The sequence below is a fragment of the Notolepis coatsorum genome (assembly GCF_963971535.1).
Source record: "Notolepis coatsorum genome assembly, chromosome: 14".
NCBI lineage: Eukaryota > Metazoa > Chordata > Actinopteri > Aulopiformes > Paralepididae > Notolepis > Notolepis coatsorum.
Genome location: NC_140178.1, coordinates 113,558,578 through 113,586,259, shown reverse-complemented (window position 1 = coordinate 113,586,259; position 27,682 = coordinate 113,558,578). Strand labels below are relative to the sequence as shown.

Sequence of the window (27,682 nt, the reverse complement as noted above, 5' to 3'; positions counted from 1 at the left end):
TCCCAATGATGAATCCCTATACGGGTGGAACAACCAGTGACGTCAGACTACACCTCCCTGTATAGAGTGTTGTACTGTCAGTCATCGTATTCCTCTCTCTCCCTGCAGCCACTAGTTCCGCCCACCTGGAGGACCTGGCCTATCTGGATGAGCAGCAGAGACACGCCCCCTTAAGGACCTCCCTCAGAATGCCTCGACAGACCTCTGGGACACGTAGTCAACAGGACCACAGAGGTACTTACCTTAAGCCTACATTACCTTACCTTAAGCCTAACATACCTTACCTTAACCCTAAAATACCTCACCGTCAGTCTAACCTACCTTACCTTAACCCTAAAATACCTCACCGTCAGTCTAACCTACCTTACCTTAACCCTAAAATACCTCACCGTCAGTCTAACCTACCTTACCTTAACCCTAAAATACCTCACCGTCAGTCTAACCTACCTTACCTTAACCCTAAAATACCTCACCGTCAGTCTAACCTACCTTACCTTAACCCTAAAATACCTCACCGTCAGTCTAACCTACCTTTACTTAACCCTGCCTTGTTTTTTAAAAAAGATCACGGACTAACTCCCCCACCACTGAGTCTGTCTGTGGCCAGAAAGGACAATAGAAGACAAACAAACAACATTTGGACAATCCGCATTCTCGGTTAGAGCCACACAGTACTGGAACACTATGCCTACACACATCCGGACGCGTCTATACTTCCCGCAAGCAAGTTGTCCTTTTGCGCGATCTGATTGGCCACTGACGTTTCTGGTCATGTGACATGTGCGCCCAATCGTATGACGGCAAGTTCTTTGGACGGTTAAGCTTAGGCGCTCTTTCGAAGTTGGTTAAGGTTAGAGTTTGTCTTAGAGCAGGGCGATAGAACGCCAGCCCTGATTCCAAACTCTAACCTTAACCAACTGCGAAAGAGTCGCCTAAGCTTAACCAGTGATAAACTAGGCGTTAGGTCGTTTGCAGGCTGTTCGACGCGGAAATGGGCTAAGACACTGCTCGTCATGCGATTGGCGCACATGTCACATGACCAGAAACGTCAGTGGCCAATCAGAGCAACGCTGAAGGACAACTTGCTTGTGGGAAGTATAGACGCCATCCGGACCTGTAACACGCTTGAACAATTAAAAATAAATGTTAAAAAACGGGCTCAAAGAACACCAGAGCTGCACCCACAGCTAAATTCATTATCTGTGTTGTATATGTGTATCTTTGTTAAAATGTGTATATTGTGATGATGAATTGTATTTTATGTAGGCCTATATGATGTATGTTATGTATGATAACATTTTTTATCACTTTAGGTTGATGCCCTTTTTAACATCTTGGCCAAGAGACTACATATGAAATCTAGCCTTCTGGCTAATTCTGGCGTATTTACATTCATTGTTGATTAATATTATTATGCACTTTTGCAAATAAACTTAAACTTAAATGTATCTATGTTCCAATTGTATGTACTGTAGAGCTTCAATAGACTCTGTACCGATCACAAATACCACCAACCTGGTTGTGTGGCAATAAAGGAATCTTGTTGTGTTGTATCTTGTATGCCTCCTCATCACCATGTTGTCATGCTGTACTGCAGCTCAACATCTCCCTCTATGGGTGAAACAGTGTCTCTGCTCCAAGATATTGACTACATAGTCTTATTAAAGGGGCACTTCACTGAAAAACAATGCATTTATTTTGCACACGTATCGTTTTGCTCACATTCATGTAGTCTGACCGTTTGAGTTTGAATGATGTCCTCCAGTGATGTCATCATTGTGTCATCGGAGGACACTGAATCCTTGGGTTGTGTTGATTACAGCTCAATGAAATGATCTCTACTGTAGTCCTTTCATCGCCGTCATTTCATTGAAACGTAATTAACGAAAGGACTCTGTGTCCTCTGCAGTGTTGGGAAAGTTCACTTTCTACATGAACTAGTTCAGTTCACAGTTCACAATTTTTTAAATGAACTAGTTCAGTTCATAGTTCATAATTAAAAAATTTGAACAAAAGTTCATGGTTTCAAAAATGAACTAATTTATAGTTTATCGTTCTTTTTTCAATACGTTGCTGCAAGCTATTATTTGTAAAAATTATTGAACCACAGACAGCAATCGGAATACTGGCATTTCCATAACGCTTTGCTGCCGCCCATTCAGTCTACACTAGTAGCAGCTGCAGCTTTAATCTCTACAGTATATTTTCAAAAACATGAGGAAAAACTTTGCTTGAATTGTCTTTATTATGAAAACAAAAACAGGACTTTTGCTTATTCTCAATGTGCCGTTTAAGGTTTGCTGTCGACGTCGTCGATGTACGGACTTGCTTCTTCAAACCGGGTGGACAAAGTTTACAGACAAACGTTTTTTTCCGTCTGAGTCAGTACTAACTTTAACGTTAAACTCTTTTAAATGCTCATACGCCGACGTCTAGAGTTAGAGTCTGACTCTGAGCGAGTGCTGCTGCAGCTCTCGGCTTCTGCTCGCCGATTCCGCGGTTCCACTGTTTGTTGTGAGGAGTCTGATGACGTAGCCAGGGGGTGACAGGCGTGTTGCCAGATTGGGTGGTTTTCCGCATTATTTTGAAGCCTGTTTACGGTGTGTTTTAACTGGGTTTTCGGCTGAAAGGCATATGAAATCTGGCACACCTTTGAACGCCGTTATAATAGAGTGCTGAGAATTAACGCACTTTTGAACGCCGTTATACAACGCTGAGAATGAACGCGTTCTCAATTACGTTCATTTAGCGGAAATACAGTACGTTCAGTTCACGTTCGCCCAAAATCACTGGTCCTCTGAGGACAATCACAGGAAGACATCTTCAAACTCTTCAACCATTTCACTACCACACTACAGAAGGTTAACCTTTCACTACCACACTACAGAAGGTTAATCCTTTCACTACCACACTACAGAAGGTTAACCTTTCACTACCACACTACAGAAGGTCAACCCTTTTACTACCACACTACAGAAGGTCAACACTTTCACTAGCATACTACAGAAGGTTAACCTTTCACTACCACACTACAGAAGGTTAACCTTTCACTACCACACTACAGAAGGTTAACCTTTCACTACCACACTACAGAAGATTAATCCTTTCACTACCACACTACAGAAGGTTAACCTTTCACTACCACACTACAGACGGTTAACCTTTCACTACCACACTACAGAAGGTTAACCTTTCACTACCACACTACAGAAGGTCAACCCTTTCATACTAGGACCGCTACTGTTCCTAATTTATGCAAATGACATGTCGTCAGCTTGTGACTGCAACTTGTTCCTGTTTGCGGATGACTCAGCCCTGCTGGTCTCTGAGAAGAACGAAAAAACCCTCAGCTCGGAACTAGGCAGAATCTGCATATGGCTCGCTGATAACAAACTATCATTACACATGGGCAAAACAGAGTCCATTCTCTTCGGTTCAAATAACAAACTCAGCAAGACCGACGGCTTCTCAGTTACAGTGGGTGACAATATTGTCACAAGGAAAGATGAAATTACCTACCTGGGTTCCATCCTAGAGGCCAATCATTCCTGTGACAAAATGTCATCCAATGTAATAAAAAAAGTCAACCAACGAACTCGATTCTTGTACCGGATCTCCTCTCTGGTAAACAAGAATACCCTGAAGACTCTGGCAGGAGCACTCATTCAAGGGTACTACGACTATGCTTGCACCTCATGGTACCAAAGCACCTCAAAGGCGCTAAAAACAAAATTACAAACATCTCAAAACAAACTGGTCAGACTACTGCTTGACCTTACTCCTAGAACCCACCTCAACCCTGCCCACTTTGACAACCTAGGATGGCTTAGAGTAGACGACAGAGTACAGCAACTTGCAATGGGTCTGGTCTACAAGATATACTACACGACCAAGGTACCCATGTACATGTCAAAATACTTCCCAAAGGTCAGTGAATACCACGATCACAACACCAGAGGAAGCTCCACAAATCACGTTAAACCCAGATTTGGCTCAAACAAGGGACTAAACACGTTTAGCAATTATGCCACATCAATGTGGAACGCCCTACCCAAAGCTGTAAAGGAATGTGAATCACTACCCACTTTCAAAACCACTCTCAAAGAACACCTACGGGAGACTGCAATTCGAAACTGGCCCCTGTAAATGTCCTAACCCAACCCCCTCCAATGTACAGTAAATTACCAAGTATGGTTTGTCAATATTCCAATGTACAGTTTTGCTTGTACAGTTGCACAGTGTTCCCCACCCACCCCTCCTACCCAACCCCCCCACCCAACCACCTCCAATGTACAGCCCTGATGTAAACAAGACGAAAGTCTTTCTCTGGTCTGCATCCCCTTAACAATTGTGTGTATTGAGCTGTACTGTATTGTACCCATTCTGCAATCTGTTAATAAAGTTTTCAATCAATCAATTCACTACCACACTACAGACGGTTAACCTTTCACTACCACACTACAGAAGGTTAATCCTTTCACTACCACACTACAGAAGGTTAACCCTTTCACTACTACACTACAGAATGTTAATCCTTTCACTACCACACCACAGAAGGTTAACCCTTTCACTACCACACCACAGAAGGTTAACCCTTTCACTACCACACTACAGAAGGTTAACCTTTCACTACCACACTACAGAAGGTTAACCTTTCACTACCACACCCCACAAAGGGTTAACGCTTTCACTACCACACTACAGAAGGTTAACCTTTCACTACCACACTACAGAAGTTGTAGTGCGGTAGTAAAAGGGCTAACCATCTGCAGTGTGGTAGTGAAAGCGTTAACCCTTTGTGGGGTGTGGTAGTGAAAGGGTTAACTCTCAATAACTGGCGGACTAAATGAACGTGTGCTGTATGAGAGTATGTATGTAATAAATACTGATACCGATAATTTCCGATATTACATTTAAATGCCAATATCGGACATCCCTAGTTAAAGGGCAATGCCACCCATGTTCTTCCTGTTTGAATGTGTTTGAGAACATGCACACCACTCTCTCCTAAAGCTAGAGATCAGACAGAGAGAACCCTCCAATCCGATGATGTCACTGAGATGTAAAACTCTGCTCTAGAGACGATGAATGGGGCTCTGACTTTATGAGGCCGTAAAATGTGTGTGTAGCTTTTACACCCAAATGAGGTTCATATTCTGGTTCAGACCTTCCAGCAACGCTAGACTATAATAACCCTGTCTGGGTGTACAATCTCACAGCAGCATTTTATGGCCCTGTGAAGTCAGGGGATTCTTAAAAACGGGTGGCATTCTCCTTTAACTATATATGGGGGCTTTGCGATACAGCGGCTTTAGTTTAAAGAATATTCTTTTGTTGGTTGTTTAGTTTATTTGACAATAATAATAAATTCAATTTGAATCACTTTATATTTGTAACAATCTCAAAGTGCTACATGAAAGTAGATAAAGATAAAAAAAAAAGAATGAATAAAAACGACTAAATTATTATTTGACAAATATTATTAAAATACAGTAGGCTACATGTTACAACAAGTCATGCATCCTAACATTATCAAGGATGGCACAAAAAAAGTCAGACTTATTTCCATTGTGGTCCTTGGTCTCAGCAGCCCATAGTATTTACATAAACAATATTACCATCAGCCTACAGTATATTGCTAAAAAAAAAAAAGTTAAAGTAAAATACAACATTATTAATAGAATATGTACAAAATGTACAGATCTCATACACTAAAGCATTTTCTAGGAACCGTTTCCTAACGTTCACCTGAGGTTCAATCCCTGTCCGATGGTCGAAGGCGACTCATTCCACTCCTGATAAACTAAAATAATGTTCAGTTAATTAGCTAGAGGGGGTTTGTCACAGAAATAAGATAAGATGATCAGGCATCATAGCAGGAGGGGGAGGGGAGGTACAGGTATGGGCAGGGTAATAGTAGAAGACATAAATATAGGCAATACAAATTATAGTAAGTAGAATAGGCAGTGTAAACAAAGAAGAGTAGAATAGGCAGTGTAAACAAAGAGTAAAATAGGCAGTGTAAACAAAGTGTAGAATAGGCAGTGTAAACAAAGAGTAGAATAGGCACTAGTGTAAACAAAGAAGACTAACAGTGTAAACAAAGAGTAAAATAGGCAGTGTAAACAAAGTGTAGAATAGGCAGTGTAAACAAAGTGTAGAATAGGCACTAGTGTAAACAAAGAAGACTAACAGTGTATGTTACGAAGGATCAGATTAAACCGAATATATATATTTATATATGGATATATATTGAATAGTATTTGTATGTCGTTTGATATCCCTTGTATATTCCTTGTACATATGCACGGAATATCCCTTTAGCCTACTATAGCCCATAATAGTTCATTCTCTTATTGGACAAAGGACCAGGCGCCAGGGGACCAGCCCCTGGCGTCAAGTTCAAAGGTACCGACGAGACATGTCCGTACTAGCCCCGGCTCCGCTCAGGGATACGGCTACCGAAATGAGAGTGGCACTATTTGTTCACCGTGCATATAAATATGGCGCAAGTAAATGTAGAAGTCCCTTACCCTTCTTCCCAACTTAGTAACAGAACGTGAAGCCTCACCCACGATACGACGTGCGGTGAAGTATGGCCTGTTTGGCCTTAGAATAGCATTGAGACCTCGTGCGAATTAATAACTGAATTGTCAGAGTTTGGCACTGTACCGTCGAGTGCGACGTATTTCTATCAAGTAATAATAGTCTATCGTGTATGGTGCATCGTGCGGTTAGAGTTCTAAAGTGACCAGCATCTCCAACGCTTCCTCGTGTTATCTAGAGTCTTATCCAGGTTGGGCCGACCACATGGCGCTTTCATCCGAGGAGATCTAGGCGAGGACCGAGGGACATGTACACTGGATTACCTACCCGACGACTGCTGAGCCCTATGCGGCTGGAATATATATTTGCTTTGGTACTGTGATTTGTGGAGCGGATAATCGCCGACGCCTGTGAGTGTTGGATTTACCCCCGAGAGGAGTCAAGTTGAGTCGGCGCTCAGAGAGACTGAGGTCGCCTAGCTTCTTCTTCATTGTGGAGCTACAGCCTACAAGAGAACCAAGGTGTATTCATCTGCGGATCAAGAGTCTATTGCACTGTCTTCTGTACTTGAAGTCTCCATAGATATCGTTGACCAGACGGTCTACTACCGACGGCTCTCCTACCCCCCCTACCGGCTTACAACCGGGAGGACCCCCTCCAGAATATCCCGCTATATCATTAAGTGTACCATAGATATAATTCCCTAAGAGCCAGGTTGTATACTTGCTTCCTGCGTAACCAGAGATTGGACATTCAGTGTTGATTTGCCTACGAGTACTCATTTGCCTTACAAGTGCATTCAAATGATAAATGTAAGATAAATATTCTATGTACCTTTTGCTCCATTAAATATTTGATTATTACCTTTGACTGGAACCGATTTCATTGTGGAAAGTGTTCATCATATTTAGATATCGTGTACTGTATGGCCAGTAGTTAAAGTACATAAAGCGGTAGTGGTTTAATGATACCATACTTATCAATACAGTCAGGGAATTGTACCCCTCAGTTACAATTGGTCCTTCGAGCCGGAGGGTAATTAGTGTAATATTAATATAGTGGTATTAATATTGAAATGGCCTATGATGAACACTCCACGAAACGGTCCTCCTAAAGTAGAACGCCCGCAGCGTAGACGGCAGCCACCTCAGTACTTAGAGGATTACGCTGCCAGTATACTACCTAGCCTTCTACAAACGGTAAACGCGGTAAAAGTAGAAAGTAAAATTATGTCCGACCCTATCAACCAGGATACCCCGACCACAGAGGCCCTAGTGGGTTCTAATGTAACTGACCAAGCTCACGGTGGGGACCAGGAGGGAACTGACACGACTTTACCCCCCGCCAAGACCGAAGAAGTAGTCCCCGGAGAGCTCCGGGAGGAAGACAACCCTCCAGAGATGGAACTCTGCACGGAACAAGATGAGGAGAGCGCCGAGGAGATAGAGCTCCAGGACTCCCCGCAGGAGAACGCATCCCCAACGAGTACTGCCAGGAGCGGATCACCTCAACCAGCGTCTTCCCCCAGCGAGGCGGACAAGATGCTGGCACAGGCGTTCCTCGCCAGCCTAGTAGCCTCCACAGAGCGCGATCGGCTCCAAGCACAGACGCTTAGTGAGCGCGAACATTCTTCCATGGAAAGAGAACGCATTCAAGCGCAGCAACGGAGCGACGAAGAGCGTATACGTCTGGAGATGAGACGCCTTCAGACGGAAGAGAATATGGCAAGAGACCGGGCCGACACCCAGCGTGCCGCTGCCGGTGCCCAAAGAGAAGCAGATCTCACCAAGCGCGAAGCCGAGCGCGACAGACTACAAGCGCAGCTAATGGAGCAGCTGATCGCCAGGGCAACACCCCCTCCCTCCACAAGGGGTTCCAGGGCCTCGTCAAGACACGGGTCAAGGGCACCCTCCCCTAACCGATCAAGCGACCCTGAACTCGACCACCAGAGAGAGCCTATACCCCCCTCCGAACCCCTTCCCCGACCGGTCCCAGTGAGACCCAGCTACAAGGAAGGAACGGCGTACACCGCGGAGAGGCTAAATAGACGACTACAGGATCTAGATGACCTGACAGAGGAAGAAGAGGGAGAGGAGGAGAGTCAAGCCCGACAGCAGCACAGTACTCCACAGGACCAGGAGGTCCAGTACAGCCCAGGCTATACCCCCGCGGCTCTGCGCTACAGACCCCCGACTCTATTCACGGGTGAGCATGACGCACGACCAGTCCCGAGGAATAGCACCTGGACCAGCGGGCCATGGTACCCTGCCGGTACCAGCCCACCGAGAGGCGTAAGAGGAGACTCGCCTAGGAGGCCTCTCTTCCAACGATCACCGATGTGCCAGCCATCCACGGCGTCATACATTGGCACACCGACGTTTCCAGACTTCACCCATGAGAACCGAGCACAGTACACGGAGCTACGGATGTGCTTAGAGACAATGATGGTGGATGTAGCTGATGAACGCCACAAGTATGCTATCCTATTGAAGCACCTGAAAGTGCCCAGAGCGCACAACATAGCGCTAGCTTATGCCACCTCTACGACCCCATACACCGCAGCTCTAGCAGCACTAGACCAAAGATATGGACGTATATGGGATTACGTAATACAAGAGATAAGGCATATTGACCGCCTACCCCCAGCAACAGACAATCGCTCACTAGACGACCTGTCTATCAAAGTACAATCCCTGGTAGGGATGCTGGGGGCGCAACGAGAAAAGGGTATGCACGAACTATACGCAAACTCGAATGTCGAGAGGATTTTAGAGAAGCTGCCGCCCGCCCGACAGGAGCGCTTCAGGCGGCAAAGAGACCACCGTGATCCTAACGGTCCCGAGCCATCCCTCCTAGACCTAGCCGACTTCCTGGCGAGAGAAGTCAGCAGCCTACGGTGGGATACGTTCGTGCGGAGCACACCAAGCTCCAGAGAGGGACCTAGGAGAGCAAACGATGGCCGAAGATTGGTGACTGTCATGCACCAATCAGAATCAGTACCGAGCAGCAAGAACCACAGTACCCCCTCGATGAAAGAGAAGTGGAAGATGGTGTGCCCGTACTGCGAAAAGGAACACTGGTTGTCACAATGTGACCTGTTCAAGAAGATGACCGCTGAAGAAGTGAGTCACTGGATAAAGTCCAACAGGCGCTGTTACCGATGTGCGCGCAGTCACATGGCAGCCGAGTGCCGCCTAAAGAAGAGGTGTAGTCGGTGTGACGGAGCCCACCTAGATGTCCTACACGACAGTAACAGAAGAAAGCCTGCACCATCCAGCAGCACAAAGGCAAGTGTTATGTACATTGACCCCGCTAGCAGCGGGGGCGCCCAGGTGCTCTTAAAGGTGGTCCGCGTAACACTGAGTTACCAAGATAAGGTCATGGACACTTACGCCGTCCTTGATGACGGGTCAGAGAAGACCCTTCTCCTCGCGTCCGCTGCGGCCCAGCTGGGGCTGCGGGGGAGCGAAAACCAGATGACGATTCGGACAATAAGAAGAGATCTAAAGACGATAAAGGGCGAGAATGTCTCCTTCACTATCGCAGCAAGCGGGCAGCCAGAGAGACGGTATAGGATTACTAATGCTTTCACCAGCCAAGAAATAGGACTATCGCAGTACACCTACCCCATCGCCAAGCTGATGGATAAATATGTGCACCTGCGTCAACTACCTATCCCGCTCATAGACGGTGCCACCCCGACCCTGCTGATAGGCTCCGACCATGCAGACCTCATAGTCCCGATAGACCGGGTCCATACAGGACCCAGAGGTTGTCCTGCAGCAGTCGAGACCCGCCTAGGATGGACATTACAAGGCCCCCTCGCCAAGTCTCTTAACCGAACAGCAGCCACTAGCTGCCTCCACTCCAGAGTGACAGAAGAAGACACCACTCTCCTGCAGCATGTCGAGAGGCTATGGACACTAGAGACAATGCCCTTTAAGAACGAAAAGAAAGACATTCGTTCTAAGGAAGATATTTACGCTATAGCCCTCCTCGAGCAAGGGACAAAGAGAGTCACAGTCAACGGAGTGATGAGATACGCAACTCCACTCCTGAGGCGAGAGGGAATGCCCACCTTTCACGCCACAAAAGAAGCGACGGAGCGGTATCTATTGAACACAGAGCGGCGCCTAGCCAAAGACCCCGCTCAAGAGACTGTGTACCGCGCTGAGATTAACAAGCTAATCACAGCGGGACACATAAAGAAAATTGACATTAAAGAGGCCGATCAGACGACCGAATCATGGTACGTGCCGCACCACAAGGTCCACCACAACGGCAAGGATCGTATTGTGTTTAACTGCAGCTACCAGATCGGATCACAAAATCTGAATAAAGAGCTCTTGCCCGGCCCAACACTCGGCCCCTCTCTACTAGGCGTGCTACTACGCTTCCGCCAGACAAGGTGGCTATCAGCGGCGACATCAAAGGGATGTTCCTGCAGGTGAGACTAGTGGAGGAGGACAAGCCCCTGCTGCGGTTCCTATGGAGAGAGAGGATCGGAGATGAGCACCCAGCCATCTATCAATGGGAAGTCCTCCCTTTCGGAACCACATGCAGCCCATGCTGTGCTACGTTTGCACTACAAAAACACGTCGCAGAGGACCCAGCAGCAGATGAAGAGGTCCGACAAAGTGTGACAAATAGTTTCTACGTGGACAACTGTTTACAAAGCGTCTCGACGCCAGAAGAAGCCGAGGCTCTTCTACTCAAGCTCCGCGCCTCCCGGATCAAAGGCGGCTTTGATCTCAGGCAGTGGGCCAGCAGCGACCCGCAAGTATTGCGCAGCCTCTCCCCCGAGGACAAGGCAGCGAGCAGCGAGACCTGGATGGCGACCATCCCAGGAGAAGCCCAAGAAATGACACTAGGACTAGTCTGGCGCTTCAAAACAGACTCGCTCCATTATAGACACAAACCCCTGACCAAGGAGCAGGGAAGGTCGACGGCAATACCGACCACCAGACGGAGTGTATACAGAACACTCGCCAGACAATATGACCCGTTGGGATGTATTCTACCTTACACCACCAGGGCAAAGATGATTGTAAGAGCGTTATGGGACAAGGACCAGGGCTGGGACGACCCCATACCCGAACACCTTGCATCCACATGGAGAGAGTGGGAGACGGAACTCCGCTCACTCCCAGGTGTTAACATACGCCGCAGCTACTTCCCACCCACAGTGAGGCCAGAGACATGCAAGATGGATCTGCACGTATTCAGCGACGCCTCCGAAGTAGCCTACGGTTCGGTGGCCTACTTGCGTGCCCGAGAGGAGGGAGGAGAAATACATACTGCTTTCATCCTGGCTCGCTCAAGAATAGCCCCACGAAAGCAACAATCTATCCCGCATCTAGAGCTCTGCGCAGCCCTAGCAGGAGCGCAGCTCGCCACGTTAATCCAACGTGAACTCACCATCCCGGTGCAAAGAACAATCTTGTGGTCAGACTCCACGACAGTACTCACATGGATCCGGTCTGATTCGTGCAGATACAAGGTCTTCGTGGGAGTCAGAGTCACAGAGATTCAAGAGTTAACAGAAGTAGCGAGCTGGAGGTATGTGGACACCAAACACAACCCAGCTGACGTCATCACCCGGGGAATGTCCCTAGATGACCTCACCCGTCACAACCTCTACAGTGACGGACCAGAGTTTCTCAAGCTCCCTGAAGAAGAGTGGCCTACACCCACCCCACGGGAGGCGAGTAAAGAGGAGGCCGAAAACAAGAAACCTATGTTCTGTGGATTGAACACACTCGTCTCCACAGACCCCGACATAGACGATTGCCTCACCCTACAGAGTGCGCAGCTAAAGACATTTCTGTGGCACCACCCAGAGGTTCAGCCCACGACTGACATTTCAGCAGCTGACTACGAAGAAGCAGAACTTCTTCTACTACAACGAGCCCAGAGAGACTCGTTCCCCGATGAGCTAGACTGTCTACAGGGAGCAAAGCCCGTCCCATCAGACAGCAGACTGCTCCACCTAGCCCCCGAGAGCGACGCCCATAGTCTCATCAGAGTGGGTGGTCGTCTGCGGAGAGCCCCAGACTTACCGGATGACGTCAAGTACCCGATAGTCTTGAACAGCCGACACAAGGTCACAGAGCTGATCATAAAGAAATACGACGAGGATGTGCACCACGCAGGGGCAGAGAGAGTCTTCGCGGAGATCAGACGTCGTTATTGGATACTGCAAGGGAGAGAAGCAGTGCGGCGCTTCCAGCGAACCTGTCTAGACTGTCGTAAGTGGCGAGCCCAGCCCAGTATACCCCGGATGGCTGACCTACCTCCCTGTCGCCTCCGACTCGGCGACAAGCCTTTTCACTCCACCGGTATGGACTGTTTCGGCCCGCTGTATATAAAAAAAGGAAGAGGAACCGAGAAGCGGTGGGGTATTGTATTCAAATGCATGACCACCAGAGCGATACATATCGAACTCCTTCCAACCATGAGCACAGACTCATTCCTTATGGCCTTCTGAAGATTCACATCACGGAAAGGAAAACCGTCTACATTATTGTCTGATCACGGGACAAACTTCAAAGGCGGAGAAAGAGAGCTGAGAGAGAGCTTCCAAGCTATGGGCCCAGAACTTAAGACCCACCTCGCTCCATCCCAGATTGACTTCCAGTTTAATCCCCCGAACGCACCTCACTTCGGTGGAACTTGGGAACGAGAAGTACGTTCTATAAAGACAGCCCTGTACGCCGTGCTTGGGGCCCAGACCGTGGCGGAAGAAGTCTTAATGACAGTCCTCACGGAGATCGAGGGAGTATTGAACTCAAAGCCCCTCGGTTACGTCTCAAGTGATGTAGCAGATGTCGACCCAGTCACCCCCAATACACTCTTGATGGGGCGGCTGGACCCCGCGCTACCCCAGACAATGTACAGGCCTGAAGAAGCGAACGGCCGAAGAATGTGGAGGTACAGTAAAGTATTGGCTGACAAGTTTTGGAACAGCTTCCTACTCCACTACCTACCGTCTGTACAGACCCGCCAGAAATGGGTGAAAGAGAGAGACAATTTGACAGAAGGAACAGTCGTCATGATTATCGACCAGTCACTACCCCGAGCTATGTGGCCGGCTGGCCGCGTAAGCAAAGTGATCACCGGTGCCGATGGAAAGGTCCGAGCAGCTGAAGTGCTCGTCCAAGGGCGGACCTACACCCGACCCGTGGCGAGGCTAATAGAACTGCCAAGGCTCCCCGATACTATCGATGACGACCATGACCCCATGACTTTGTGAACTGACTGACCCTCACAGCGGACATTGAGTAGTGGACAGTGCGGTTAATCTGTCTCTGCTTAGCTAATTAGGTGGGACTAATTAGGGGGCAGCTGTTACGAAGGATCAGATTAAACCGAATATATATATTTATTTATGGATATATATTGAATAGTATTTGTATGTCGTTTGATATCCCTTGTATATTCCTTGTACATATACACGGAATATCCCTTTAGCCTACTATAGCCCATAATAGTTCATTCTCTTATTGGACAAAGGACCAGGCGCCAGGGGACCAGCCCCTGGCGTCAAGTTCAAAGGTACCGACGAGACATGTCCGTACTAGCCCCGGCTCCGCTCAGGGATACGGCTACCGAAATGAGAGTGGCACTATTTGTTCACTGTGCATATAAATATGGCGCAAGTAAATGTAGAAGTCCCTTACCCTTCTTCCCAACTTAGTAACAGAACGTGAAGCCTCACCCACGATACGACGTGCGGTGAAGTATGGCCTGTTTGGCCTTAGAATAGCATTGAGACCTCGTGCGAATTAATAACTGAATTGTCAGAGTTTGGCACTGTACCGTCGAGTGCGACGTATTTCTATCAAGTAATAATAGTCTATCGTGTATGGTGCATCGTGCGGTTAGAGTTCTAAAGTGACCAGCATCTCCAACGCTTCCTCGTGTTGTCTAGAGTCTTATCCAGGTTGGGCCGACCACATGGCGCTTTCATCCGAGGAAATCTAGGCGAGGACCGAGGGACATGTACACTGGATTACCTTCCCCGACGACTGCTGAGCCCTATGCGGCTGGAATATATATTTGCTTTGGTACTGTGATTTGTGGAGCGGATAATCGCCGACGCCTGTGAGTGTTGGATTTACCCCCGAGAGGAGTCAAGTTGAGTCGGCGCTCAGAGAGACTGAGGTCGCCTAGCTTCTTCTTCATTGTGGAGCTACAGCCTACAAGAGAACCAAGGTGTATTCATCTGCGGATCAAGAGTCTATTGCACTGTCTTCTGTACTTGAAGTCTCCATAGATATCGTTGACCAGACGGTCTACTACCGACGGCTCTCCTACCCCCCCTACCGGCTTACAACCGGGAGGACCCCCTCCAGAATATCCCGCTATATCATTAAGTGTACCATAGATATAATTCCCTAAGAGCCAGGTTGTATACTTGCTTCCTGCGTAACCAGAGATTGGACATTCAGTGTTGATTTGCCTACGAGTACTCATTTGCCTTACAAGTGCATTCAAATGATAAATGTAAGATAAATATTCTATGTACCTTTTGCTCCATTAAATATTTGATTATTACCTTTGACTGGAACCGATTTCATTGTGGAAAGTGTTCATCATATTTAGATATCGTGTACTGTATGGCCAGTAGTTAAAGTACATAAAGCGGTAGTGGTTTAATGATACCATACTTATCAATACAGTCAGGGAATTGTACCCCTCAGTTACAGTGTAAACAAAGAGTAAAATAGGCACTAGTGTAAACAAAGTGTAGAATAGGCAGTGTAAACAAATAGTAGAATAGGCACTAGTGTAAACAAAGAAGACTTAACAGTGTAAACAAAGAGTAAAATAGGCACTAGCGTAAACAAAGAGTAAAATAGGCACTAGTGTAAACAAAGAGTAAAATAGGCACAAGTGTAAACAAAGAGTAGAATAGGCACTAGTGTAAACAAAGAGTAAAATAGGCAGTGTAAACAAAGAGTAAAATAGGCACTAGTGTAAACAAAGAGTAAAATAGGCACTAGTGTAAACAAAGAGTAAAATAGGCACTAGTGTAAACAAAGAGTAAAATAGGCACAAGTGTAAACAAAGAGTAGAATAGGCACAAGTGTAAACAAAGAAGACTAACAGTGTAAAGAAATTGTAAAATAGGCACTAGTGTAAACAAAGAGTAAAATAGGCACAAGTGTAAAGAAATGCATCTGAATCAGCTTGACTCCTGTGTTCCAGTGCGCTTTGCTCCCTACCGGCCCCCCGACATCACCCTGAAGCCCCTCCTCTTCGAGGTGCCCAGCCTCACGTCCGATTCGCTCTTCACGGGGAGGGAGTGGCTGTTCCAGGAAGTGGAGGCGCGTCTCCGCGGCGATGACCCGTCGGCCAACCGCGGCGTGGTCATCGTGGGCAACGTGGGCTTCGGCAAGACGGCGGTCGTCTCTCGGCTGGTGGCTCTGAGTTGCCACGGAAACCGCATGAGGCAGATCATCTCCGACAGCCCCCACGCCTCGCCTAAACGTACGTGACACTGTGTGTGTGTGTGTGTTGTCTGTGTAGGTCAGTTTCTTATTGGCTACCAGGGGACATTAGCCAGATCTGGTACAGCAGATCCCAGAGCAGTTACTGGTACATAGAAACACAGAGATATGAGATTTATTTCTTTTTTTTTAAGATACATTTTTTAGCATGTTTACTGCTTATTTCAGGTCAGACATGACCGACAGAGAGCAGCGAGAGGATATTGGGGGGGAAAGACATGCAGCAAATGTACATGGGGTTCGGGAGACGAACCCGGGTCGACCGTGTGGGTCTGCAGTGTTGAATGTTGTTCTCTAGAGGCAGAAATATAGTTTCTACTACTGTGAATGGGTCTGACATTGAAAGAGTCACAGAATACAAGTACCCAGTTTGAGAGATGTACTGTACATTTAAATACCATGTGAGCGTTCTTGAAAGTAAACTGCAGCCAAAGATTGGATTTCCGTCGAGAAACGGAGCCAGCTTTCCCTATGATTAGCAGAAAAACTGAAGCGGTTTTCCTGTCTGTCTGTGTGTTTAAAAATCAATCTCTCTCTCTCTCTCTCTCTCTCTCTCTCTCTCTCTCTCTCTCTCTCTCTCTCTCTCTCTCTCTATGTATCTCTCTCTCTATTTCTCTCTCTCTCCCTCTCTCTCTCTGTCTCTCTCTCTCTCTCTCTCTCTCTCTGTCTCTCTCCCCCCCTCCCTCTCTCTCTCCCTCTCCCCCCCTCTCCCCCCTCTCTCTCTCTAGATGGTGAGACCCTGGGAGGAGGCAGCTGTCCCGGGACCCCTGAGATGAGGAGGCGGCAGGAGGAGGCTCTCCGTAGACTGGCAGCACAGGTACTATCTATATCTCTATCTATCTATCTATCTATCTATCTATCTATCTATCTATCTATCTATCTATCTATCTATCTATCTATCTATCTATCTATCTATCTATCTATATGATCTCTACCTATCTATCTATCTTTCTATCTATCTATCTATCTATCTATCTATCTATCTATCTATCTATCTATATGATCTCTACCTATCTATCTATCTTTCTATCTATCTATCTATCTATCTATCTATCTATCTATCTATCTATCTATCTATCTATCTATCTATCTATCTATCTATCTATCTATCTATCTATCTATCTATATGATCTCTATCTATATGATCTCTATCTATATGATCTCTATCTATCTATCTATCTATCTATCTATCTATCTATCTATCTATCTATCTATCTATCTATATGATCTCTATCTATATATCTATCTATCTATTAGGGGTGCACCGATATGAAAATTTGCCGCCGCTACCGATTGTTCAACTAACACAATCGGCCGATACCGATATCTATCTATCTATCTATCTATCTATCTATCTATCTATCTATCTATCTATCTATCTATCTATCTATCTATCTATCTATCTATCTATCTATCTATCTATATGATCTCTATCTATATGATCTCTATCTATATGATCTATATATGATCTCTATCTATCTATCTATCTATCTATCTATCTATCTATCTATATGGTCTCTATCTATCTATCTATATATCTATCTATATGATCTCTATCTATCTATCTATCTATCTATATGATCTCTATCTATATGATCTCTATCTATATATCTATCTATATATATGATCTCTATCTATATCTCTGTCTGTCTCTATCTCTATCTATATGATCTCTATCTATATATCTATCTATCTATCGATATGATCTCTATCTATATATCTATCTATCTATCTATCTATCTATATGATCTCTATCTATCTATCTATCTATCTATCTATCTATCTATCTATCTATCTATCTATCTATATGATCTCTATCTATCTATCTATCTATATATCTATCTATCTATCTATCTATCTATCTATCTATCTATCTATCTATCTATCTATCTATCTATCTATCTATCTATCTATCTATCTATCTATCTATCTATCTATATGATCTCTATCTATATATCTATCTATCTATATGATCTCTATCTATATATCTATCTATCTATCTATCTATCTATCTATCTATCTATATGATCTCTATCTATCTATCTATCTGATCTCTATCTATATATCTATCTATATGATCTCTATCTATCTATCTATCTATCTATCTATCTATCTATCTATCTATCTATCTATCTATCTATCTATCTATATTATCTCTATCTATAACATGGTTATCCTATAACCATAGTTATATGAGTATAGCGAGCGCTCTGCTCTCTTGGAACTATCCCTTTATCCAATCTAATAATGAATAATTTTTCTCCACATGCACACACCCATCCGCCTGGCCACACCCACATCCGCTCCTCTACATAAGCGGGGTCGTGGCCACACCAACAGCTCCTTCCCAAGTCTTTCACCACCTAAGGCGAAGACCACAGGGCCCTCAGTGAGTCAGAGCAGAGCGCTCGCTATACTCATATAACTATGGTTATAGGATAACCGTATGTTATATTATCGTATAGCTTACGCTCTGCTCTCTTGGAACACAGGAGCTGAGCAGAGCGAAAGCTCGACAGATGTACCCGCTGAGGCCCCCCACAACCATCAGAACCGGGGAGGACCTGAGCCCCCGGACCCCCCTAGAGGGGGACGGGAGGGAATCGGATCCGACTGTGCGAAGAGGGTTAAGCACCGAACGGGAAGAAAAAACCCTGTTACAGCCCCTAACATCACGGGGTCAAGGTCAAGAAACCAACCCTGTGGCAAGGCCGTAGCAGCGGAGCGCGGAGGAGGACCCAGCCCCAGGAACAGCCTGAGGGCCAGGACCCCCCAAAAAAAGGGGGCCCGGTGAGGCCAACGATGCCGTAGCATCGAGACCCCACCAGACAGTCACTGGTGAAACCACCCCCCCACATCGCCAGAGTATCGGACAGGGCCCAATCCAAGACCAGGCCCTTCCCCCCCTACGGCACGCCGCCCTGAAGCACTCCACAGAGGCTACACCCCCACAATACTGTGGGGCCAGTCGGCGCACCGGGGAGACAACCCCCAAGGAGGTTGATCCCTCAATCCAGGCAACAGGCCCCAAGAGCATAACTCGACCTGTGCCCGGAGCACTGCGGACTAGACAGACGCCTAAGGGGTCTACTGTGAAACAGCACCCCGGCGGAAGGGGCGTTCGGTATGCTGTGCACCATGTCGCAACCTCCACAAACCCAACCCCTCAGAGAGGTCGAGGTCCAAGAGAAGGCTGACACGATTGGCAGACGTCATGAAAGGATGTACACAGGGATGCCAGAGGGGTTCAATAGAAAACCTCCTCGACAGCCCCCTCCCAGCCCTGCCCAGCAGGGGAAGGGAGGGGCAAAAACGAATGGAGAAGGACCAGTCCACTTAGCACAGCGCAAGGTACAACACAATATGGACCAAGCACACACTGTGAAGGACAACTCGTAGTGAAATACCTATGACACACACATCCATGCCATGAAGCCATGAAGTGCTTTGAGAAGCTAGTAAAGGGCTACATCTGCTCCTCCCTCCCCATCAACATGGACCCCCTGCAATTTGCATACCGCCCCAACAGGTCCACGGAGGACGCCATAGCCCATGTGTTGCACACAGCAGCATCACACCTGGACAAGAGGCAGGGGAACTATGTGAGAATGCTATTCATCGACTACAGCTCGGCATTCAATACCATAGTCCCCTCCATACTCATAGCCAAGCTCAGGGACCTGGGCTTGAACTATGACCTCTGCCAGTGGGTCTTGGACTTCCTGACGGGCAGACCCCAGGTGGTGAGAGCAGGCAACTGCACCTCCTCATCCATCACCCTCAACATAGGGGCCCCCCAGGGCTGTGTTCTGAGTCCCCTCCTCTACTCCCTGTACACACACGACTGTGTGGCTCAGCGGAGTAGCAATACAATCATCAAATTTGCTGACGACACAGTGGTGGTGGGCCTGATCTCTGCCAACGACGAGAGGGCCTACCTGGAAGAGGTCAAGGTCCTGGCGGGATGGTGCCAGGAAAACAGCCTCTCCCTGAACGTCAGCAAAACAAAGGAGATGATTGTGGACTTCAGGAGGTCGGGGGTCAAGGATTACAGCCCCCTCAGCATCGACGGAGCACCGGTTGAGAGAGTCAACAGCTTTAAGTACCTCGGAGCCTACATATCCGAGGACTTGACATGGACCACACACATTGACAGTGTTGTGAAGAAGGCACGACAACGCCTCTACTTCCTCAGGCGCCTAAGGAAGTTCCAAGTCAGTCAGAAGATCCTTAAGAACTTCTACTCATGTACAATAGAGAGCATCTTGACTGGCAACATCACCTCCTGGTTTGGGAATAGCACTGCACAAGACCGAAGCAGACTACAAAGAGTGACACGTTCAGCCGAACGCACAATTGGAGGGGGGCTCCCCACCCTCCAGAACATTTACAACAAGCGTTGCAAGGGCAAGGCTAAGAGAATCATTAAAGACTCCAGTCACCCGAACAACTGCCTCTTTGAACTGCTGCAGTCAGGCAAGCGATACCGGAGTCTCAAGGCGAGCACAGAAAGACTCAGAAGAAGCTTCTATCCCCAGGCCATCAGGCTGCTAAACGAACAATGAACACTACACAACAACAACCATCAAACGCACATAGCACACACATCCACACGCACACACTCACTTTAAACAAACACACTGTAGCACCCACTCCACACACTTTATAGCACACACCCACTTTAAACAAACACACTGTAGCACCCACTCCCCACACTTTATATTTATTGATGAAGGATTGCACTACAACTCGTACACCTTACTGTAAATTGTACCTAAATTGTACCTCATCCCATTTCTGCTTTGCACTATATAGTACTGTACATTAGTACACTGCATAGTATTGTATATTATATGGTAACTCAGTTACGTCTATTCTGCATCGAACATTGTACATATGTCTATACTGAACACTGTGACCTCATTTTCTACTTCTAAATTACATGCTATACTATGTTATTTGATACTATCTTGTCTAGCACAGTCTCTGGAGCGTAACAGTAAGAAGCATTTTGTATGAAAGTATTCTGTACTTCTGTATGACAACTATTAAAGAAACTTGAAACTATCCATAACATCAATCCCTGCGACGCCCGGGCCGACCCGGCATTTTCCCCCCGGAAATGCACAAAGTCCTTCAGGGTACCAGAACAGCAGATCTGCGTCCCGGTGGACAACGGGTTAACTGACCTGGTCTGGCGCGACCAGAACCAGTCCTGTGTCCTAGTCACGCCGCCATCCCCAGTCCTAAGAGGGGGGTAGGTACGCGTGTCGATCTAAAACATCACAGAGGGCGCCACCAAGACGGTCAGAATGTGAATGCACCGTACCCGGTGGCCCACCCCATGGGCGTGAGACCCCTTCGCCAATGCTTTGATCTACTCCGTCATCTCCCCCCGGAGATAAACCTGAGTCGTCGAGACTAACCTAGTACACTGGCACTCGGAAGAGATAAAATCTCCTTCCCAGTCGCTCGTATAAAAAACGCTGTTTCTATGAATGAGCAACCAAGGCATGCCAGCCCATGACGTGGTTCCACACCGAAAGCTTCTTTACCAAGTAAAGAAAAAAACAACAGACGTTAAAGAGAGGGTCCAAAGACCTCGGTACAAGCTACATATGTGATTACTTCTGTAGGCTAACACTTAACCTAGTTGTGGACTCGATTCCATGTATCCCAAATGTAACAGAATACACACAACCCCCTCAGATAAAAAAAGGTAAAGTTCACTCTTACTACTGCAAGAAGAACACCGTCTTTTCATGATGAGAGAAGACAAGTCTCTCGACGAGTGCTAGCCACAGGCCTTGCTAAGCACACATATATAGCGACACATATATAGCGCCCTACTCCCTAAGCAAACACACAACCCCACAGCTAGGTGAGGGTTATACATCGTATCCCCAATATATAGTGAAAAAACAGTCCCTCACCAGGAGGGACTTTTTATTTAATAACAAAAATCATATGTTGGGGGGGGGGGGGCAGGGGTAAATCCTCCTCTGTTCCGGCACCCGCGCCTGCTCCAGCCAAAGGTGGCGCTGGATGAGAGTGGCCAGGGCGCGCTCCTTCCCGGCAGCTGAGAAAGGTGCAGGATGGCTCCAGCCGCCTGGGCGTGAAGGTATTGTTAATGGTCATCCAATACTGACCCGCCCGCCATCAGCCCCGACATGTAGTGCGCCAGCTGCGCGATGTTGGAGGTCGCAGCCAGGCTCTGAGTCGAGGCGATGTACACCTGGTCACTCCACGTTGCCAACTGCCTAGCCGATTTCCCATGGGGAACCGGCTTTCTTAACGGCTCCCACACCATTTCCGGACAAAGTATGGATGCCATCGGGCTATCAAGCCGAGGCACCCCGTCCTTAAGCCCCTGGACCAAACCCACCACCCACATGACTGGCACGTAGGCGGGGGTAAGGCCAACGATGCGGGAGATTACCTGTCCCTGTGCCACGTAGGCCTCCATTGCTGGGAAGAATGGGCAGACAACGCCCGTCTCTCTCACAGGACGACGTTGCCAGAGATGACCTATCATGTCATCAGGAACAGGTGCCGGCAGTGGCTGCGGCAACGCCACGCCATTAGCGGCTGCGGCGGCCGTCATGAGCTCGGGGAACAAGGCAAGCAACTCCCCTTGCGTACCTCCCTCCACGTCACTCGCGTCCCTCACATACGGGAGGCTGCCTCGGGCGCCAACGTCCGACGCGGCAGATAGCTGGGCATCTTGTCTTGGGGTCGGAGGTTCTAACCCAACCCTGGAGTACAAGGGACCCCAAGGAGATGCAGCACTCCCTGCCACTCCCCGAGGGGGAGAGTGATACGTCTCTACTGGGGCTTCGAACAAGAGAGCTCCCGCCCCCTCCATGTAATCCTCAGTTTCCATCGGAAATGGAGAAGAGGCAAGAGAACTCTCGTCCGGCTCCAGCACAACACTAAAACCAGGCCATTCACCCCTGCTGCTCGCCGCCTTACGACGAGAGCGAGCCGAGGCGAAGAGTCTGCGACGCAAATCCTCTGCCACCAGAGGAGCTGTCGGCCTATCGGCTCAACGGGCCCCTCTGCGAGGCAAACCCACCACCGGGCGCCGCCCAGGCGCACCTGGCTGCCACGACCGCGGAGCCAGAGACGCCCCACGACGCATGGAGGACGCTGCGATAAAGTGCGATAGTGAAGCGCTGGTGGAGGGTAACGTTGTGAGCGTCTAGACCCTCCGACGGTAAAGACATTATCTCTTAGTTTTTTTCGTAAATTTGCAAGAGAGAAAAAAACAAAGATACAATGTCAACGTAGCTCCTTTCCAACAACTATTTCGCCACTAAACTTAAAGTGGTGTATACAGGCACTTTACGGTGGTGAAAATAGGGAAGGAGCTGTTGGTGTCGCCACGACCCCGCTTATGTAGAGGAGTGGATGTGGGTGTGGCCAGGCGGATGGGTGTGTGCATGTGGAGAAAAATTATTCATTATTAGATTGGCTAAAGGGATAGTTCCAAGAGAGCAGAGCGTAAGCTATATGATAATATAACTATGTCTCTGTCTCTATCTATATCATCTCTATCTATATCTATGATCTATATCTCTATCTATATGATCTCTATATCTATGATCTATATCTCTATCTTAAAAAATCTCTACACTCTATAATAACTCTCTAGTCTCTATAATAACTATCTCTCTCTCTCTCTCCAGGTGGTGTTGTATCATTACTGCCAGGCTGATCATGCTCTCTCTCTCTCTCTCTCTCTCTCTCTCTCTCTCTCTCTCTCTCTCTCTCTCTCTCTCTCTCTCTCCCTCTCTTTCTCCCTCTCTCTCCCTCTCCCTCTCCCTCTCTCTCTCTCTCTCTCTCTCTCCAGGTGGTGTCGTATCATTACTGCCAGGCTGATAATGCTCTCTCTCTCTCTCTCTCTCTCTCTCTCCCCTCCCCCTCTCTCTCTCTCTCTCTCTCTCTCTCTCTCTCTCCCTCTCTCCAGGTGGTGTCGTATCACTACTGCCAGGCTGATAATGCTCTCTGTCTCCCCCTCCAGGTGGTGTCGTATCATTACTGCCAGGCTGATAATGCTCTCTGTCTCCCCCTCCAGGTGGTATCGTATCATTACTGCCAGGCTGATAATGCTCTCTGTCTCCCCCTCCAGGTGGTGTCGTATCATTACTGCCAGGCTGATAATGCCTACACGTGCCTGGTACCCGAGTTCGTCCACAACGTGTCGGCCTTGCTGTGCCGCGCCCCCCAGCTCTCGGCCTATAGGGAGCTGCTGCTGCGAGAGCCACACCTACAGAGCATGCTCAGTCTGCGCTCCTGCGTCCAGGACCCCATGGCTGCCTTCAGGAGAGGCCTGCTGGAGCCGCTGCACGCTCTATATAGAGGTACAACTACTAGACATATGTGACCCAGTCCAGCGATTGTGCCCACATGTCTCCATTTTCATTTTCCAGATTGTCCAGATTGTGAAAGTACAGAATGTAAGCTTTCAAATGATCTGTCATACTTTGAAATCTGAGAATGTTATTATTATGATGTGCTCATTTTAAATCTTGTAAGCAGTCTTTTTTCTCAGAGATTGAAGCAGAGAAAATGCTCTCAAAGGAGACACCACATTTTAACACCTATGCCAGTTTGGCATAGGTATCCCCGGCCGCGTCCTAAAAGTCTGTGCCGACCAACTGGCCCCGGTATTCACTGACATATTTAACCTGTCCTTAGAACAGGCTGTCATCCCCATAGATATCTATATATCTATGGTCATCCCCACCTGTTTGAAGAAGTCCACCATCATCCCTGTACCCAAAAAATCTACGCCCACTTGCCTCAATGACTACCGCCCTGTAGCTCTCACCTCCATAGCCATGAAGTGCTTTGAGAAGCTAGTGAAGGGCTACATCTGTTCCTCCCTCCCCATCAACCTGGACCCCCTGCAATTTGCATACCGCCCCAACAGGTCCACGGAGGACGCCATAGCCCATGTGCTGCACACAGCAGCATCACACCTGGACAAGAGGCACGGGAACTATGTGAGTGCTATTCATCGACTACAGCTCAGCATTCAATACCATAGTCCCCTCCAAACTCATAGCCAAGCTCAGGGACCTGGGCTTGAACTATGACCTCTGCCAGTGGGTCTTGGACTTCCTGACGGGCAGACCCCAGGTGGTGAGAGCAGGCAACTGCACCTCCTCATCCATCACCCTCAACATAGGGGCCCCACAGGGCTGTGTTCTGAGTCCCCTCCTCTACTCCCTGTACACACATGACTGTGTGGCTCAGCGGAGCAACAACACAATCATCAAATTTGACGACACAGTAGTGGTGGGCCTGATCTCTGCAAACGACGAGAGGGCCTACCTGGAAGAGGTCAAGGTCCTGGCGGGATGGTGCCAGGAGAACAGACTCTCCCTGAATGTCAGCAAAACAAAGGAGATGATTGTGGACTTTAGGAGGTCGAGGGTCAAGGACTACAGCCCCCTCAGCATCGACGGGGCACCGGTTGAGAGAGTGAACAGTTTTAAGTACCTCAGAGCCCACATATCCGAGGACTTGACATGGACCACACACATTGACAGTGTTGTGAAGAAGGCACGACAACGCTTCTACTTCCTCAGGCGCCTAAGGAAGTTCCAAGTCAGTCAGAAGATCCTTAAGAACTTCTACTCATGTACAATAGAGAGCATCCTGACTGGCAACATCACCTCCTGGTTTGGGAATAGCACTGCACACTGAACATTTACAACAAGCGGTGCAGGGGCAAGGCTAAGAAAATCATCAAGGACTCCAGCCACCCGAACAACTGCCTCTTTGAACTGCTGCGGTCAGGCAAGCGATACCGGAGTCTCAAGGCGAGCACAGAAAGACTCAGAAGAAGCTTCTATCCCCAGGCCATCAGGCTGCTCAACGAACAATAAACACTATGCAACAACCATCAAATGCACACAGCACACACATCCACACGCACACACTCACTTTAAACAAACAACACACTGCAGCACCCACTCTCCACACTTTAGATCACCTAAACACACTTTATATTGATTGGTAAAGGATTTGCACTACAACTCGTACACCTTACTGTAAATTGTACCTAAATTGTACCTCATCCCATTTCCCATTATTGCATAGTATATTGTATATTGTATGGTAACTCAGTTACTTCTAGTCTGCATCGAACATTGTACATATGTCTATACTGAACACTGTGACCTCTATTTTTACTTCTTTTTACATGCTACTTTATTTTATTTCATACTTATCTTGTCTAGCACAGTCTCTGGAGCGTAACAGTAAGAAGCATTTTGTATAAAAGTATTCTGTACTTCTGTATGACAACTATTAAAGAAACTTGAAACTTGAAACTTGTGCTGGGCGTAGACAATACCTCCCAGCCACACCTCTCCCCTGAATAGTATTAACATAATTAAGTGCTGTGACAGGCATGCTGTCATGACAGATCAGATGTTATTGTCCTAAGTGTAAATGTATACAAAATCAAACACTTTGTATTGTAGTAGTAATAATAGTAGTAGCAGTAGCAGTAGTATGCAATCTTTGTTTTCATTTTCTCACATACAGTAAATGTGCAAACGCAAAGAGCCAATTATTGTCAAAGTATTAAAACAATCAAAGCTTTTCTCCACCACGTCTAGGGACTGAATAGTCGTTTCAAACCCAGGCAAAATTACTATTTCGGTTATAGACATAAAAGCTTTTCCAACATCTAACTAACTATAATCAAATATATAAATTGAGTACTACTCAATTTGACTCGTTCTGTAGAGCTATCTGGCTGACTTATCCATTGTTATTAGCCTAGCTTAGCACAATGAATGGAAGCGGATGTGCCGGTTAGCTAGGCGAATAACGCAGCCAGATAGCTTCCTACTGAACACACATAGCCAGCATGTAGGCGTTATGTATTTCTAGCGTGATTCATTCATTGACTCGTTCTGTAGAGCTATCTGGCTTATTTCTTGTCGACCAAAGCACTCTGCACTCTGGCTATGCAATGCTTTGACAAGCTGTTGTTGACGCGCTCTCCTTCTTTCACATGCTGGGAAGAAACCTGTCTCATAAAGAGCCTTTTTTTTTTTTTTTTTTTTTATTATATAATCTTTTTCCCCCCTCCTTTTTCCTCAGTTTTTCTCCCATCCCAATGTTAGTCGTTATGCCAATTCCCAATCCCCTTCCTGGTCGGTGCGCGCACTCTACCCCCTACGGTCGATCTGGGAGAGTGGAGGCTATCACATGCTTCATCCGACACATGTGTAGCCAATCAACCGCTTCTTTTCACCTGGCAGCGCAGACTCTCACTGAGAGGGTGTAACGTGTGGAAGGATCACACTACCCCCCTTAGATCCTTTCCTCGCTGAGCAGGCGCCCCGACCGAACTGTAGGAGTAGCTGTTTACAACGACCCGGACCCAACCACCAGCTTTCCCACCCCTAACGCTGCCAATTGTGTTAGTATGAACGACCAGCCAAGCTGGTAGCAATGCCGGGAGCTGGGCTCGAACCCAGCATCTCCTGCACTAGTGGCGAGCGCCTTGCCCACTGCGCCACTTAGCCGCCTATAAAGAGCCTTTTTTAAACAAATAATTGTTACTATTAGAGATACTATATCTGTTCGCTTTTATAGTA

General features: G+C 47.3%; 1 protein-coding gene across 1 annotated transcript in view; it reads left to right on the top strand.

Annotated features, from left to right (window-relative positions):
• Positions 1 to 27,682, top strand: part of tanc2a (tetratricopeptide repeat, ankyrin repeat and coiled-coil containing 2a) — a gene marked incomplete at its 3' end in the record, with an annotated part of 261,579 nt that overhangs the window by 180,636 nt on the left and 53,261 nt on the right. The window contains 4 exon segments of the mRNA XM_084329297.1: positions 109 to 234; positions 15,757 to 16,038; positions 16,787 to 16,875; positions 24,190 to 24,421. Coding sequence (XP_084185423.1) covers positions 109 to 234; positions 15,757 to 16,038; positions 16,787 to 16,875; positions 24,190 to 24,421 — 729 coding nt within the window.